We start from the raw sequence: 13,257 nt of genomic DNA on the forward strand, positions 1-13,257 counted from the left end.
GTTTAACCCTCCTGTTGTCCTCCTGTTGTCCTCCTGTTGTCCTCCTGTTGTCCTCCTGTTGTCCTCCTGTTGTCCTCCTGTTGTCCTCCTGTTGTCCTCCTGTACAAATTAGGAGCGCCGAGTCAACTTGACCTTGTCTGTTTTGACTGCTTATAAAAAATGAAGTATATATGATAGCCTTTTTTCACCTTTTTAGTCAAACTTGTTTCCAACATATTAACATATATTTTGCAAAGAAAAATATTTATATTTAGTATAATAAACCTTATTTATATACAAAAATGCCTCATTTTTTTAGTAAACAATTTTGAATTATTTTCACTATAGAGGCACAAAAGTTGATGCACAATTACAGGCTGGTATATTTCAAAGCCAGGAGATTGTTTTGAAACCATTTTGACCATTTTTAATGTCAGCAAATAATAAAACCTGTTTTTTATCCAGGTCAAATTGACTTGAATGTTTATAAATAAGAAATTCTACAATTATCACCATTCTGTGTGTAATATCTATTTTACACTTGTAATATGTATTTTGCCCACCTGATGTCATCTGATCAACCAACAACAGGCTACACACACACACACACACACACACACACACTCAAAAACATGCCATAATTTCATGTGAATAAAACTTCGTTTACCTCCTTATGGTTTTTTATTATACTTAATTTATGAACGATAAACCTTATGAAATTTTGCCATGTTTTGAGTAAAATAAGCAGAAATTATTAAATATTAGGGATGAGCGAGTACAGCATTATCTGTATCTGTATCTGTTAACCATATGAATTATCTGTATCTGTACTCGGAGTGGGTGGGGCCTTACCCGGAAGTAGGCGGGGTTTGTCTTGAAATGGGCGGTGCTTTAACCGGTAATAATTAATTTGTAATATTTATAACACTAGCTTACTACCTTTATGTTTTTATGAAATACAGCAAAAACATGTCAGACACTCAGTGTCTGGTTACTGGTTAGAGACAGCTGAAGGTTTAAAAAAGAAAAAAATCTCCGACAGGCAGAGACGCAATGCGAGTCACATTCTACCAAGCAAGCACCACGTCTGAACGAACCCACGTTTACCAGAACTCTACTGGTTAGTAAGTACGTATTATTAACGTTACAGCCCGAAGTAAAAAGCTGAAGAAACCCTAAACGTTAACGGAAAAGACCCGCAAACCCGAGTGACTGAGGGAGAGACAGAGAGCTGTTCTGTGTGTGACTGTGAGTGAGCAGAGCGAGACACAGCAACACAATACATCTGTATGTGTGTAGGGGAGGGGCGCTGTGACTAGCCTATCACTGTAGGGGAGGGGCACTGTGACTAGCCTATCACTGTAAGGGAGGGGCGCTGGGACTAGCCTATCACTGTAGGGGAGGGGCGCTGTGACTAGCCTATCACTGTAGGGGAGGGGCACTGTGACTAGCCTATCACAGAACGCTGACACAATCAGCTACCCAGCGATGATTTTCATTCAATCCGAGCACAGATATTGACTCGTATTACTAGTATAATACTCGTACTCGGCAGAAGTGCTTTATCCGTACCGGATACTCGTTTCAGCCGAGTATCCGGCTCATCTCTATTAAATATTATTTTGGATAACCACTGACTGATAAATGTCAAACATTACTCAGCATATCTCCAGGCCAAAGCTGACTGATGCAACTAAGAAAGAAGAAAAGAGAAGATTTTGTCCCCAGCTGGACAAATGCATATAACAAGTGTGAAATATTTACAAATGATTGTTTTTGTTTTTTTGGAGGCCTAATGAATTGCAATGCCCAATGCTTGTGTGTGTGTGTGTGTGTGTGTCTGTGTGTGAGTGTGTGTGTGTGTAAAGCTTGTTGGTAGAACAGATTTTGCCCCCAGTTGGACAAATGCATCTAACAAGTGTGAAATATTTACAAATGAGTAGCTTTTGTTTCTGGAGGCCTAATGAATTGCTATGGCCAGTGCTTGTGTGTGTGTGTGTGTGTGTGTGTGTGTGTGTGTGTGTGTGTGTGTGTAGCATCAATTCGGTAGATCATATTTTGCCCTCTGCTAGGCAAAGGTATATCAAAAGTGAGAAATATTTACAAATGTGTAGCCTTTTTTTTTTTTCTGGAGGCCTAATGAAATGCAATGCCCAATATGTGTGTGTTTGTGTGTGTGTGCATGTGTGTGCATGTGTGTGTATGAGTGTGTGTGTGTGTGCACGTGTGTGTGTGTGTGAAATGTTTACAAATGTTTAGCTTTTGTTTTGTCTGGAGGCCAACTGAATTGCAATGCCCAATGCTTTGAACAGTGTTTGACTGTGTGTGTGTGTGTGTGTGTGTGTGTGTCTGTGGCATCATTTTGGTAGATCAAAATGATCACCTCTGCTAGGCGAAGGCATTCTGGAGGCCTAATGAAATGCAATGCCCAATTTGTGCGTGTTTGTGTGCATGTGTGTGTGTGGGGTGTGAGTGTGTGTTTTGGGTGCGTGTGTTAGTGGACATTTTATGTGTGCATTTTTGTGTCTGTATGTATGTTCATTGCGCTGAAAAGGGAAAAAGTGTGACCTATTGCCCCACTAAATGTGGCCGAGTCAAAATGACCCAAGAGGATAACGAACGCGTAGTATATACTGTTCTGAACACATAGTTCAATGAAAATAGACAAAATTAATTTTGCTTGCAAAGTTTATAATTTGGAACAATCCTGCTAAATTTTAGGCAAATATGTGGAAGAAAACCCAAGTTATGACACATTAAAATCTTCCAGACGGGTCAAAAAGACCCAGGGAAGATATGAAGGTTAAAGCAAATAATTTGTTATTATTTTATTATTATTTTATTATTATGAATATTATTATTATTATTATTAGAACATTTAAAAATGTAAATATAAATGAAACATTTTACAAATAATGTTCATATTTCCAAATAATACGATAAACGTATAATTATGTTGTTTTGTTTATTTGTAATTAATTATAGAAAATGGCAATTACAAGCAACAGAGCTGTAGTTATTCATTAATTCATTCATCTTCTACCGCTTATCCGAACTACCTCGGGTCACGGGGAGCCTGTGCCTATCTCAGGTGTCATCGGGCATCAAGGCAGGATACACCCTGGACGGAGTGCCAACCCATCACAGGGCACACACACACACACACTCTCATTCACTCACGCAAACACACACTACGGACAATTTTTCCAGAGATGCCAATCAACCTACCATGCATGTCTTTGGACCGGGGGAGGAAACCGGAGTACCCGGAGGAAACCCCCGAGGCACGGGGAGAACATGCAAACTCCACACACACAAGGCGGAGGCGGGAATCGAACCCCCAACCCTGGAGGTGTGAGGTGAACGTGCTAACCACTAAGCCACCGTGCCCCCCAGCTGTAGTTATTAAATATTAATATTTAATAATATATTGAATAATATTTATATTTTATCATGGATTCTGCACTGTTTATGTTGTTAATGGGGACAAGATTGAAATTAAATATTAAATATTTAAAGTATAAAAAACTAAAAAAACAATGTGTGTAAGTCAGATAAAGAATTCCTGCCATTTCATGTGTAAAGGTTCAGTGTAAACGCTCGGTGCCACCCCCTGACGGACAGATATGAGAACTGCATGTTAAACACGTTACCAGTGACAACAGACTTGAAACACACGTCACAGCTCAGAGCAGCACGACACGGACACAGGGAGAAGTTTCGGGATGTTGGAAATGTTTCCTTTTTAAACCATTAAAAATGACTTCACCGCTTTCCACCCTGAGGAAGAACAGGAGGGCTCCTCTTCCTCACACTCAAGGGTGAGAGCTGTGCACAAGTATTATATATACATTTATACATTTATTTATATATTTATTTAGAAATTTTCTTATACATTATTTATACATTAATTTATATATTTATTTACTTTTATTTTTAGTGAAAGAGACAGAAGAGGTCAGGCGGAAAGGAGCGATGCAGGTAAAAGCCACCACTTTCATCTAGTGCACTTCATTAAAACACACAAAACACAATGATTTCCACGTGTGTTCTCACGTGTCTCGTGTCATGTGTATGATCATTAAAGAGTACGAAGCCTCTCTGCTCAGAAACCTCTTCCCCATGAGACAGTCAGGGTCAGAGGTCACACCCAGCCTCAATACTCCCAGGTCAAAGATCACACCAAGAAGAGGTCCTCAAGAAGGTACAAAGGAAATCTGTCTTCATGTCTGTGTATGAGAGAAGTGTAAAGACTCACAAGATCCTGTGTGTGTGTGTGTATATGTGTGTGTGTGTGTGTGTGTCAGTTTCTCCATCTGATTTTGAGCTGATGTCCAGCATGATGCAGAAACTCAATCAGTTAGAGAGGAAAGTGACGTCACAGGCGCTGGACATCGACAAGAAGGTCTCACACACAAACACACACACGCACATGCACACACACATACATATATATACACACACACGCACACACAAACACACACACGCACACACACACACACACATACATATACACACACACATACATATACACACACACATACACACATTAATTAATAAAGCAAAAAAACATGTAACTAAACTTTTTGTGTCTGCAGCTGAAATAAAGTCACTTCTTCATCTGAACTTGAATAATTTTTGTAAACAGAAAAGAAGAATCTTGGAGCTGGAAGAGAAACTCAGTCTGCTTCACGGTAAAGACAAAAGCTTCACACCCACTTTATTTAGAGTTTAAAGTGTGTGACTGTTTATCTTTACATTATTAGTAGTAGTAGTAATAGTATTCCTAAGGACTTCACTGGTCTTACTCTTAAAAATAAAGAACTAAATATCTACAAACAAAAAAAAACATCTGTATGACCTTCTGTTCAAAATGTTATTTTTTTTAATGTTTGTGTGTGTTTGCATTTGTGTGTGTGTGTGTTTGCACTTGTGTGTGTGCATGTGTGTGTGTGTTTGCACTTGTGTGTGTGTTTGCACTTGTGTGTGTGTGTTTGCACTTGTGTGTGTGTTTGCACTTGTGTGTGTGTTTGCACTTGTGTTTATGTGTTTGCACTTGTGTGTGTGTTTGCACTTGTGTGTGCGTGTGTGTTTGCACTTGTGTGTGTGTTTGCACTTGTGTTTGTGTGTTTGCACTTGTGTGTGTGTGTTTGCACTTGTGTGTGTTTGCACTTGTGTGTGCGTGTGTGTGTGTTTGCACTTGTGTGTGTGTGTTTGCACTTGTGTGTGTGTGTTTGCACTTGAGTTTGTGTGTTTGCACTTGTGTGTGTGTTTGCACTTGTGTGTGCGTGTGTGTTTGCACTTGTGTGTGTGTTTGCACTTGTGTTTGTGTGTTTGCACTTGTGTGTGTGTGTTTGCACTTGTGTGTGTTTGCACTTGTGTGTGCATGTGTGTGTGTTTGCACTTGTGTGTGTGTGTGTTTGCACTTGTGTGTGTGTGTGTTTGCACTTGTGTTTTTGTGTGTGCGTGTGTGTTTGCACTTGTGTGTGTGTGTTTGCACTTGTGTGTGTGTTTGCACTTGTGTGTGTGTGTTTGCACTTGTGTTTGTGTGTTTGCACTTGTATGTGTGTGTTTGCACTTGTGTGTGTGTGTGTGTGTGCATGTGTGTAGAGAAGACTGACAGAGAGCAGCAGGATGATGAGGACATGGACAGGAAGTGTCGCAGGCTGCAGCAGCAGGTGTGGGAGATGGAGGTGAGGTGGAGCTCAGAGGTGCTTCGGCTCACTGAAATGAAATGAGAGTTGAGAGTTTCTGTGTTTGTGTGTTTAGAAGTTTCTGAGTGATTACGGGATGATTTGGGTCGGAGACGGAGAGAAAGAGGGCGTGGACAATGAAGCTGTAAACCGACAAACATCACAACAAGCAGGTATCAGAATCATTCTGACAGCTTCACCTGAAAGATTGTTGGACTTCTGTGGCTTTATCGTCTCATGTGATCATAAACACATCCATGTTGTTATAATGCATTTATAAGCTGTTATACACATTGCATCTTACCTTATAGCAATATTACTTCCACATTGTGAGCTGAACATGAAGCATTATAATCAGTGTTCATTACATCAGCACTTGTCATTACAAGCAGAAGGTTCTACGTATTCGACTTCCTTTCACACGTAAATGTTTTATAAACAGTGTTATAGACTGTACCAGGTTTATGAAGCTCTATAACAGTGTTCCTTATACACACATAAAGCCTTCACAGAAAGGCTTAGTTCAGTCTGGATCTCTCCTCTGCTCTCAGGAGCCTCTTTGGTCAGGACCTTCTCAGTGAACTTTGACCTGGTGCTGCAGAACATTCGGGATCTAAACGTTCTCGCAGGAGAAGCAGGAACTCGCATCACCTTCGTTCCTGGAGGAGCCAAACTGACGCAGCAGCCTGCTGTAGATCTACAGCTCTACAGAAACGGCATGCTGATGTCCCACGGCCCCTTTAGAGCCTACACGGAACCACAAACACAGGTTACTTACACACACACACACATATACACACATTTCCTGTGTTTATCTCCTGGCTACTGATCGTCTGTCATCTTTCCACCTCAGAGATTCCTTCAAGACCTGATGGATGGATTTTTCCCCTCTGAGCTACAGGACAAGTTTCCCGATGGTGTACTCTTTCAGGTCTGTGTGTGTGTACAGTGCGTGTACAGTGAGTGTGTACAGTGTGTGAGTGTGTGTACAGTGTGTGTTTGAGTACAGTGTGTGTACAGTGTATGTACAATGAGTGAGTGTGTGTGAACAGTGTGTGTGTACAGTGTGTGTACAGTGAGTGTGTGTACAGTGTGTATACAGTGTGTGTGTACAGTGTGTGTGTACAGTGTCTGTGTGTCTACAGTGTGCACAGTGTGTGTGTGTGTGTGTGTGTGTACAGTGTGTACAGTGTGTGTACAGTGAGTGTGTGTGTGTACAGTGTGTGTGTACAGTGTGTGTACAGTGAGTGTGTGTTTGTACAGTGTGTGTACAGTGTATGTACAGTGTGTGTACAGTGAGTGTGTGTGTACAGTGTGTGTACAGTGAGTGAGTGTGTGTGTGTACAGTGTGTATACAGTGTGTGCGTGTACAGTGTGTGTGTACAGTGTGTATACAGTGTGTGTGTACAGTGTGTGTGTGTGTCTACAGTGTGCACAGTGTAACAGTGTGTGTGTATGTGTGTGTACAGTGTGTGTGTCTACAGTTTGCACAGTGTACAGTGTGCATAGTGTAACCGTGTGTGTGTGTGTGTGTGTGTGTGTGTGTGTGTGTGTGTGTGTGTCACCAGGTGGTTGACAGGCATGAGGAAGAGTTCAGGACAGAGTTTCCAGGTAAAGGTCACACAGTTGGAAGGTCAGAACAGGAAGTGATGCGTTACAGAGAAGAAAAAATTGAAACACCTTTTCGCAACAGCTGTGAGCAAGGTGTGAAAACACACACACACACACACACACACACAGAGACACACACACAGACACAATATATATAAATGTATTTGTATATTCATTGATTATTTTTATAACTTTTATATAATTCTTTATATTATTGTTGTTTATTCTGTGTATTTTTCCAGATATTTAGACAGAAATTGTGTAAAAATGTCTTACGCTGTGTGTGTGTGTGTGTGTGTGTGTTCAGAGAGGAAGTTGTCGATGCAGCAGTTCCTGAATAAACTCCCAGAGTGTGTGGTGAAAGGAGGAAATGTGATCAACATTCGCTCGTCACTCAAACACCATTTGCAGGTCAAAGCAATGACACACAACTGTACCCTGAACCCTGTGGGGTCAAGTGCATGCTGGGATTGTTTACACAACATATAAATTCAATCTGATTTGTTCTAATAAAAAGAACTGATTTAGGGGTGTGAGATGTGTGAGAGCTCAGTTTGTGATGTCATTAAAAATCTGAACCAATCACAGTTAAGTATGCAGATCATCTGCGTTTGTTTATCATCTGTGTGTGTGTGTGTGTGTGTGTGTGTGTGTAGGGTTGTGAGAGAGCTGAGAGCTGTGTATTGAGTTTAATAGACACTCCTGCGTTACAGACTCTGAGAGAAAGGTATGATCTCACATCGTCATGTATGACACTGGCTCTATAACACATTTATAACACATTTATAACACATTTATTACACATCAGAAGTCCAGAATTTTATTCTTATTCACTTCTTATGTTACTACACGTGTTTTGTGTGTGTATGTGTGTGTGTTTAGACCAGAGTGTGGTGAAGTATCTGAGATTTCCAAACTGAAAGTAAAATCGGAGGATGGAGAAAAGACGTTCATTCTGAAAATGTTCTTCTCTGAGACAATCGGACATTTACGCCGATACCTGGATGCTCACAGGTGAGAAGGTATTTGTGTGTGTGTGTGTGTGTTTGTCATCAGTGTGTAATTGTTCTTATCTCGTCACCACAGGGGCTTTGGTGAACCTCACTATGACATCATCAGTGCATTTCCGCATCAGTGTTACCATAGCGACGACAACCAAACACTGCTACAGTGCGGTCTGACACCCAACGCTGCCTTGTTGTTGAGGCTCCGCCCACCAGTGACATCATAGGAATGCAACAAGGATAAAGATGATTCAAAGATTTTAAATACAACAAACACTTCAGACAAAGATACGATTCATATTTATATGTTTTTAATATTTAACTCCAGAAACTGTGTCTTATTAGAGAATTTTAATAAAAAATTAAATTTTGTGAACTTTTAGTCAATTTTATCTTCATTATATTTTCCTTCCCAGCCAATCAGCACTGATGTCACATCATGTTATATTTCTAAACATACTTTGTGTCCTGTTTCTTAAAATAAATGAAAAACAAAATCCTCACAGATCTGAATGCAGCGTCACGTTTATATTAATGTGATCAAGAATAATCTTATTGTTTCTATAGCAACAGTTCATTCACATGTTCGATGAGCAGAAATGTGTGTGTGTGTTTGTATGTGTATGTTTATGTGTGTGTGTGTTTGTGTGTGTGTTTGTACAGTATGTATGTGTGTATGAAGGAGTCTCCAGTGTGAGCTCTGTGTCTCAGTCAGAGGTGAAGCTGGAACAGAAAGTTCTCCACATCTTCAGGACAGAGGAGTTTACACTTCTTTGTGTTTCTCAGTAACACGACAAGCTGAGATTATTTTCTCTTATTAACTTAAAGAGAGAGAATAAAGAGAGAGAAGAGAGAGAGAATAAAGAGAGAGAATAAAGAGAGAGAAGAGAGAGAGAATAAAGAGAGGATGAGTGTTTAAAGCTGACTGAACACAACACACTACAGGAAGTGACATTAAATGTAAACAGAAACAGATAAAAGTATGAGGTTGTTTCTGTAAACAAAAACACGTCCATAAACATCTGAGAGAATAATCTTTATTTCTAAGGACAATAAAACTGAACATCTGGAAGACTTTTAAGGATTAAAGTCTTGTGTTGAAAAAGCAACTTTGAGAAAGAAAAGTAAGTAAAGATAACTAAAGTCCGGTCTTTATCACACTGTGAGCAAAGAAAGAAAAGACAGGACAGAAAATAAGAAGACTAGTGATGTTACACTCTTAGTGTGATGTTACACTCTTAGTGTGATGTTAGTGGTGATCACTCGTAGTGATGTTACACTCTTAGTGTGATGTTAGTGGTGATCACTCGTAGTGATGTTACACTCTTAGTGTGATGTTAGTGGTGATCACTCGTAGTGATGTTACACTCTTAGTGTGATGTTAGTGGTGATCACTCGTAGTGATGTTACACTCTTAGTGTGATGTTAGTGGTGATCACTCGTAGTGATGTTACACTCTTAGTGTGATGTTAGTGGTGATCACTCGTAGTGATGTTACACTCTTAGTGTGATGTTAGTGGTGATCACTCGTAGTGATGTTACACTCTTAGTGTGATGTTAGTGGTGATCACTCGTAGTGATGTTACACTCTTAGTGTGATGTTAGTGGTGATCACTCGTAGTGATGTTACACTCCGCTTTCATGCTGCAAAAAGTACTGAAGCTTCACTAACTGCACATCTGCATGAAAAGGAAAGAGTTCAATGTGAATATAAATATCATAACAGTCATACATGCTACTTTTAAACACACACACACACACACACACACACACACACACACACTGCAGAACAGAACCTGCAAAAACAAACACACACACGAGCAAATTCACGATCACTGCTGATCATCATTTAGCTTTTATTAAAATGATTCTTAGCAGTATTTAAATTCATGTCTAGGTTTTTATTTTAGTAAACTTGTAAACTGCAGTTTGTAAATATTAAATAATTAGCCAGTCTTAAAAATCACTGAACTGAATCATTTTGAACCAAGATCAAATGATTCTTTTAAGCGAGTTCAAATGACTCGCTTAAAAGAAACGAATCAGTTCATCGGCCCCAAATATGAACTTTGAACCTAATTAATTTTAAAGGTTGTGAAGAGTTTTGTATCTCTGATGTTTCATTGGTGAATCAAATAAATGAGTCAACCTATGAAATAGAATCAAATCAGTGAATCACACAAGCAAACCTCATCAGTATACGAGTGTCATTTCGGTGAAGTGTTTAAGGTGACAGAATGTTCCAGAGAAAAACATCGACTTGCCTCATAGTGTTAATCATAAGAGTTTTTATTGAAGGCTTTCCACGAGTGTTAGACGAGCAAACGAGCGGAGATAAAGGCAGCGGGTGTTTTATCGGCCCTAGCTACGGACGCCTCCGTCTCAAATAACGGCGGGTCCGTCACACCTCAGGTGTTACCATAGCAACCAAAATAAAACAACCAAAGTTTAAAATATCATCAGTTGATTGTCAACCACATCACATTAGTTCCTGAACCGACAAGAACGTTAAGGTTAAATAACAATACTGAGAACCTCAGGGCTCTAAAGATGTTAGAAAAATAGTACAATAAAAATCTTTTATCACAAAATTATATTGTATTGTAGTGTTGTGTGTAGTGTTGTGTGTGTGTAGTGTTGTGTGTGTGTAGTGTTGTGTGTGTAGTGTTGTGTTATTAGCATTAGCTTTGTTAGCTCTTCAAGGGAGGGGGGGGGGGTTAAAAGTTTCAGGTTAGCTTCCACAAGTTCAGACTATTTTTATTCTGCAGGTTGGAGCTGCGGTTCTGCACGTTCTTCTGTTTCTGGGTGAAGTCTCATAGCTTCTTGCAGGATGGTTCTGGCAGATTCATCATGATTCTCTGGTTGTAGTTAAAGTTCTATCAGTTTTGAATCTTCTGGTTCTGCCAGTACTCATTCAGATCATTCTCCTCAGCTGCATTATTTGGGTTCTGTGTTACTGTGTGGTGCAGTTCTCCCCCATGTCCTGGGCGTAGCGGTCTGAGACGGTGTTTCGCAGCTCCTCCACATCTCGTCTTAGCTGCAGCGCCTCCTGGAGTTTATTCTGCAGAACTGCAGGATTCTGCCAATCACCACATGGCTCTGATACTACAGGGGCTGGAACACACACACACACACACACACACACACACACACACACACACACACACACACACACACACACACACACACACACACAAATTATGGAAACCTTTACTTAAAAATGAATACTGTATATTGTGTACCTGGTTGCTTTCACGTGTGTGTGTGGGTGTGTGTGTGTATTCACCACTGATCCCCAGCAGCATGGACAGGTTGGGGTCTTGACCGTGTGCGGTGTGTGTAAGGACACTGCAGAGCGAACGCAGGTCAGTGAGACATGACGCCATTTCAGTGAGCAGCTGCTGAGTGAGTCGCACATCACACACACTCGACTCAGCCTGCAGACGCTCATGCAAACACACACTCTGCTCCATCAGCTCCTGGTTCTGTGCAGACAGCTGAAACACACACACACACACACACACACTTTTTTAAGATCTGTTGGATCAAATAACTTTGTTGTTATAGCGGATTTCAAACTCTGCCCCTTATTAGTGTATTCACTGTAGGAGCTCCAGCAGGTTTGAGAAGCTACACAATAGTTAGGTTGGTTAGGATAAGATGTCATTATGCATTACAGAACAGAAGTTTCTCCCATCATCGTACAACAAATGTAAAGAGAATTCTACTGCCCCTACAGGCCATCAGCAGTAATTACACAAACGTTGTGTGTCACCTCCTTCACAGCCGAGCGCAACTGCAACAGCTGCTGATCTTTTGAAATCATCTCGTCTCTCAGAGCCTGACTGTTACTCTCCTCCTCGGATAGCTGCTGCTGCACGCTCTGAGGACACACACGCACACACACACACACACTTTAAAAAGGTTCATCAGTAGGAGTTTTCTTTAATGCTTAATAATAATAAAATCTACAGAGGAGTAGACTAAAGTCCCATTAAAATAATCTGAGCTCATGACCAGTTATGACCATGTTGGATGAAGTTTAACCACACACCCTGATCTGTGAGCCGAGCTGCTCCATCATCCTCAGCTGCTTCTCAAGAACCTGAAACCACAAAGCGTCACTGCGAACATGAACGACAGCCTCTGTGTTCAGTGAGAGAATGAAGTCACACTGAAACACGTTACTTTTACCTTTTTGAGTTTCTGCTGCTCTTCTTTTAAAGTCACGTTTTCATCTCGGAGCTTCTCAACATCCAGAGACGGCAACCGAGCTCCATCCTCCAACCCCTCCTGCACACGGGCCTGCAGACTTCACAGCAAGAACACACTTTTCTCACCCTCACATTTTCTCTGCAGTGAAGCGAATCGTTCTCATAAACACTGCACGTCAGATGATCATAAATACCATTCTGTAACCTGCTGGGCTCCATGTGATGATGGAATTAATGAATCAAATTCATTAACCTAATTATAATTTTTATAACTAAAAAAATGGACCGGGTAAGTGTGTGTGTGTGTGTGTGTGTGTGTGTGTGTGTGTGTACCTAGTGACTGTAGCGAGCAGCTCCCTCTCTCTGTGTTGTTGTTCCTCCAGTTGTCCGTCTTTAGTGCGGTTGGATGCTCGCACCTCCTTCAGCTGAGCCTCCAGTTCCTCCACTAATCCCTGCAGTTCATCCACCTTCTGTTCTGCCACCTCCAGCTACCCCCAACACACACACACACACACACACACACACGATTTGATTACATGGTTTCAGGTAGCAGACCGGTGCAGTGAGTTCATGGTGTAAACACAGGATTGTAATTAAAGGTGCAATAGGCAAAAAAAAAAAACATTTTTGGAACACGTGTAGAACATGATTAAAACTAATGATAATACACATTAAATAATTATTTAAATATGTCCAACATTTGGCCAAACACTGTAGTTAAACACACCTGATCTTTGACGCGCGTGTGTGTGTGTG

At 40.7% G+C, this 13,257-nt stretch overlaps 2 protein-coding genes across 3 annotated transcripts in view; one reads left to right on the forward strand and one right to left on the reverse strand.

The window, feature by feature from the left end:
- Positions 1 to 3,634: 3,634 nt before the first annotated feature.
- Positions 3,635 to 8,760, forward strand: ubxn11 (UBX domain protein 11). Its single transcript, XM_060861783.1, has 14 exons — positions 3,635 to 3,800; positions 3,920 to 3,960; positions 4,067 to 4,183; positions 4,287 to 4,384; positions 4,628 to 4,673; positions 5,590 to 5,672; positions 5,749 to 5,845; positions 6,224 to 6,441; positions 6,526 to 6,603; positions 7,241 to 7,376; positions 7,591 to 7,694; positions 7,940 to 8,010; positions 8,166 to 8,297; positions 8,370 to 8,760. Exons 1-14 carry the CDS (start codon positions 3,739 to 3,741, stop codon positions 8,512 to 8,514), a joined length of 1,428 nt encoding a protein of 475 aa, XP_060717766.1. The 5' UTR covers positions 3,635 to 3,738; the 3' UTR covers positions 8,515 to 8,760.
- Positions 8,761 to 10,112: 1,352 nt separating this feature from the next.
- The window catches only part of cep85 (centrosomal protein 85), an 11,024-nt gene continuing 7,879 nt past the window's right edge, over positions 10,113 to 13,257 (reverse strand). For both annotated transcript variants that reach the window (XM_060861631.1, XM_060861632.1), the window contains 6 exons: positions 12,835 to 12,989; positions 12,482 to 12,599; positions 12,342 to 12,392; positions 12,063 to 12,170; positions 11,574 to 11,784; positions 10,113 to 11,401 (listed from right to left, as the gene is read on the reverse strand). In XM_060861631.1, the coding sequence (XP_060717614.1) occupies positions 11,241 to 11,401; positions 11,574 to 11,784; positions 12,063 to 12,170; positions 12,342 to 12,392; positions 12,482 to 12,599; positions 12,835 to 12,989 (804 nt within the window). In that variant the 3' untranslated portion in view covers positions 10,113 to 11,240. The remainder of the gene's footprint in view (positions 11,402 to 11,573; positions 11,785 to 12,062; positions 12,171 to 12,341; positions 12,393 to 12,481; positions 12,600 to 12,834; positions 12,990 to 13,257) is intronic.

This window comes from Tachysurus vachellii, chromosome 25, assembly GCF_030014155.1.
Source record: "Tachysurus vachellii isolate PV-2020 chromosome 25, HZAU_Pvac_v1, whole genome shotgun sequence".
Classification (NCBI taxonomy): Eukaryota; Metazoa; Chordata; class Actinopteri; order Siluriformes; family Bagridae; genus Tachysurus; species Tachysurus vachellii.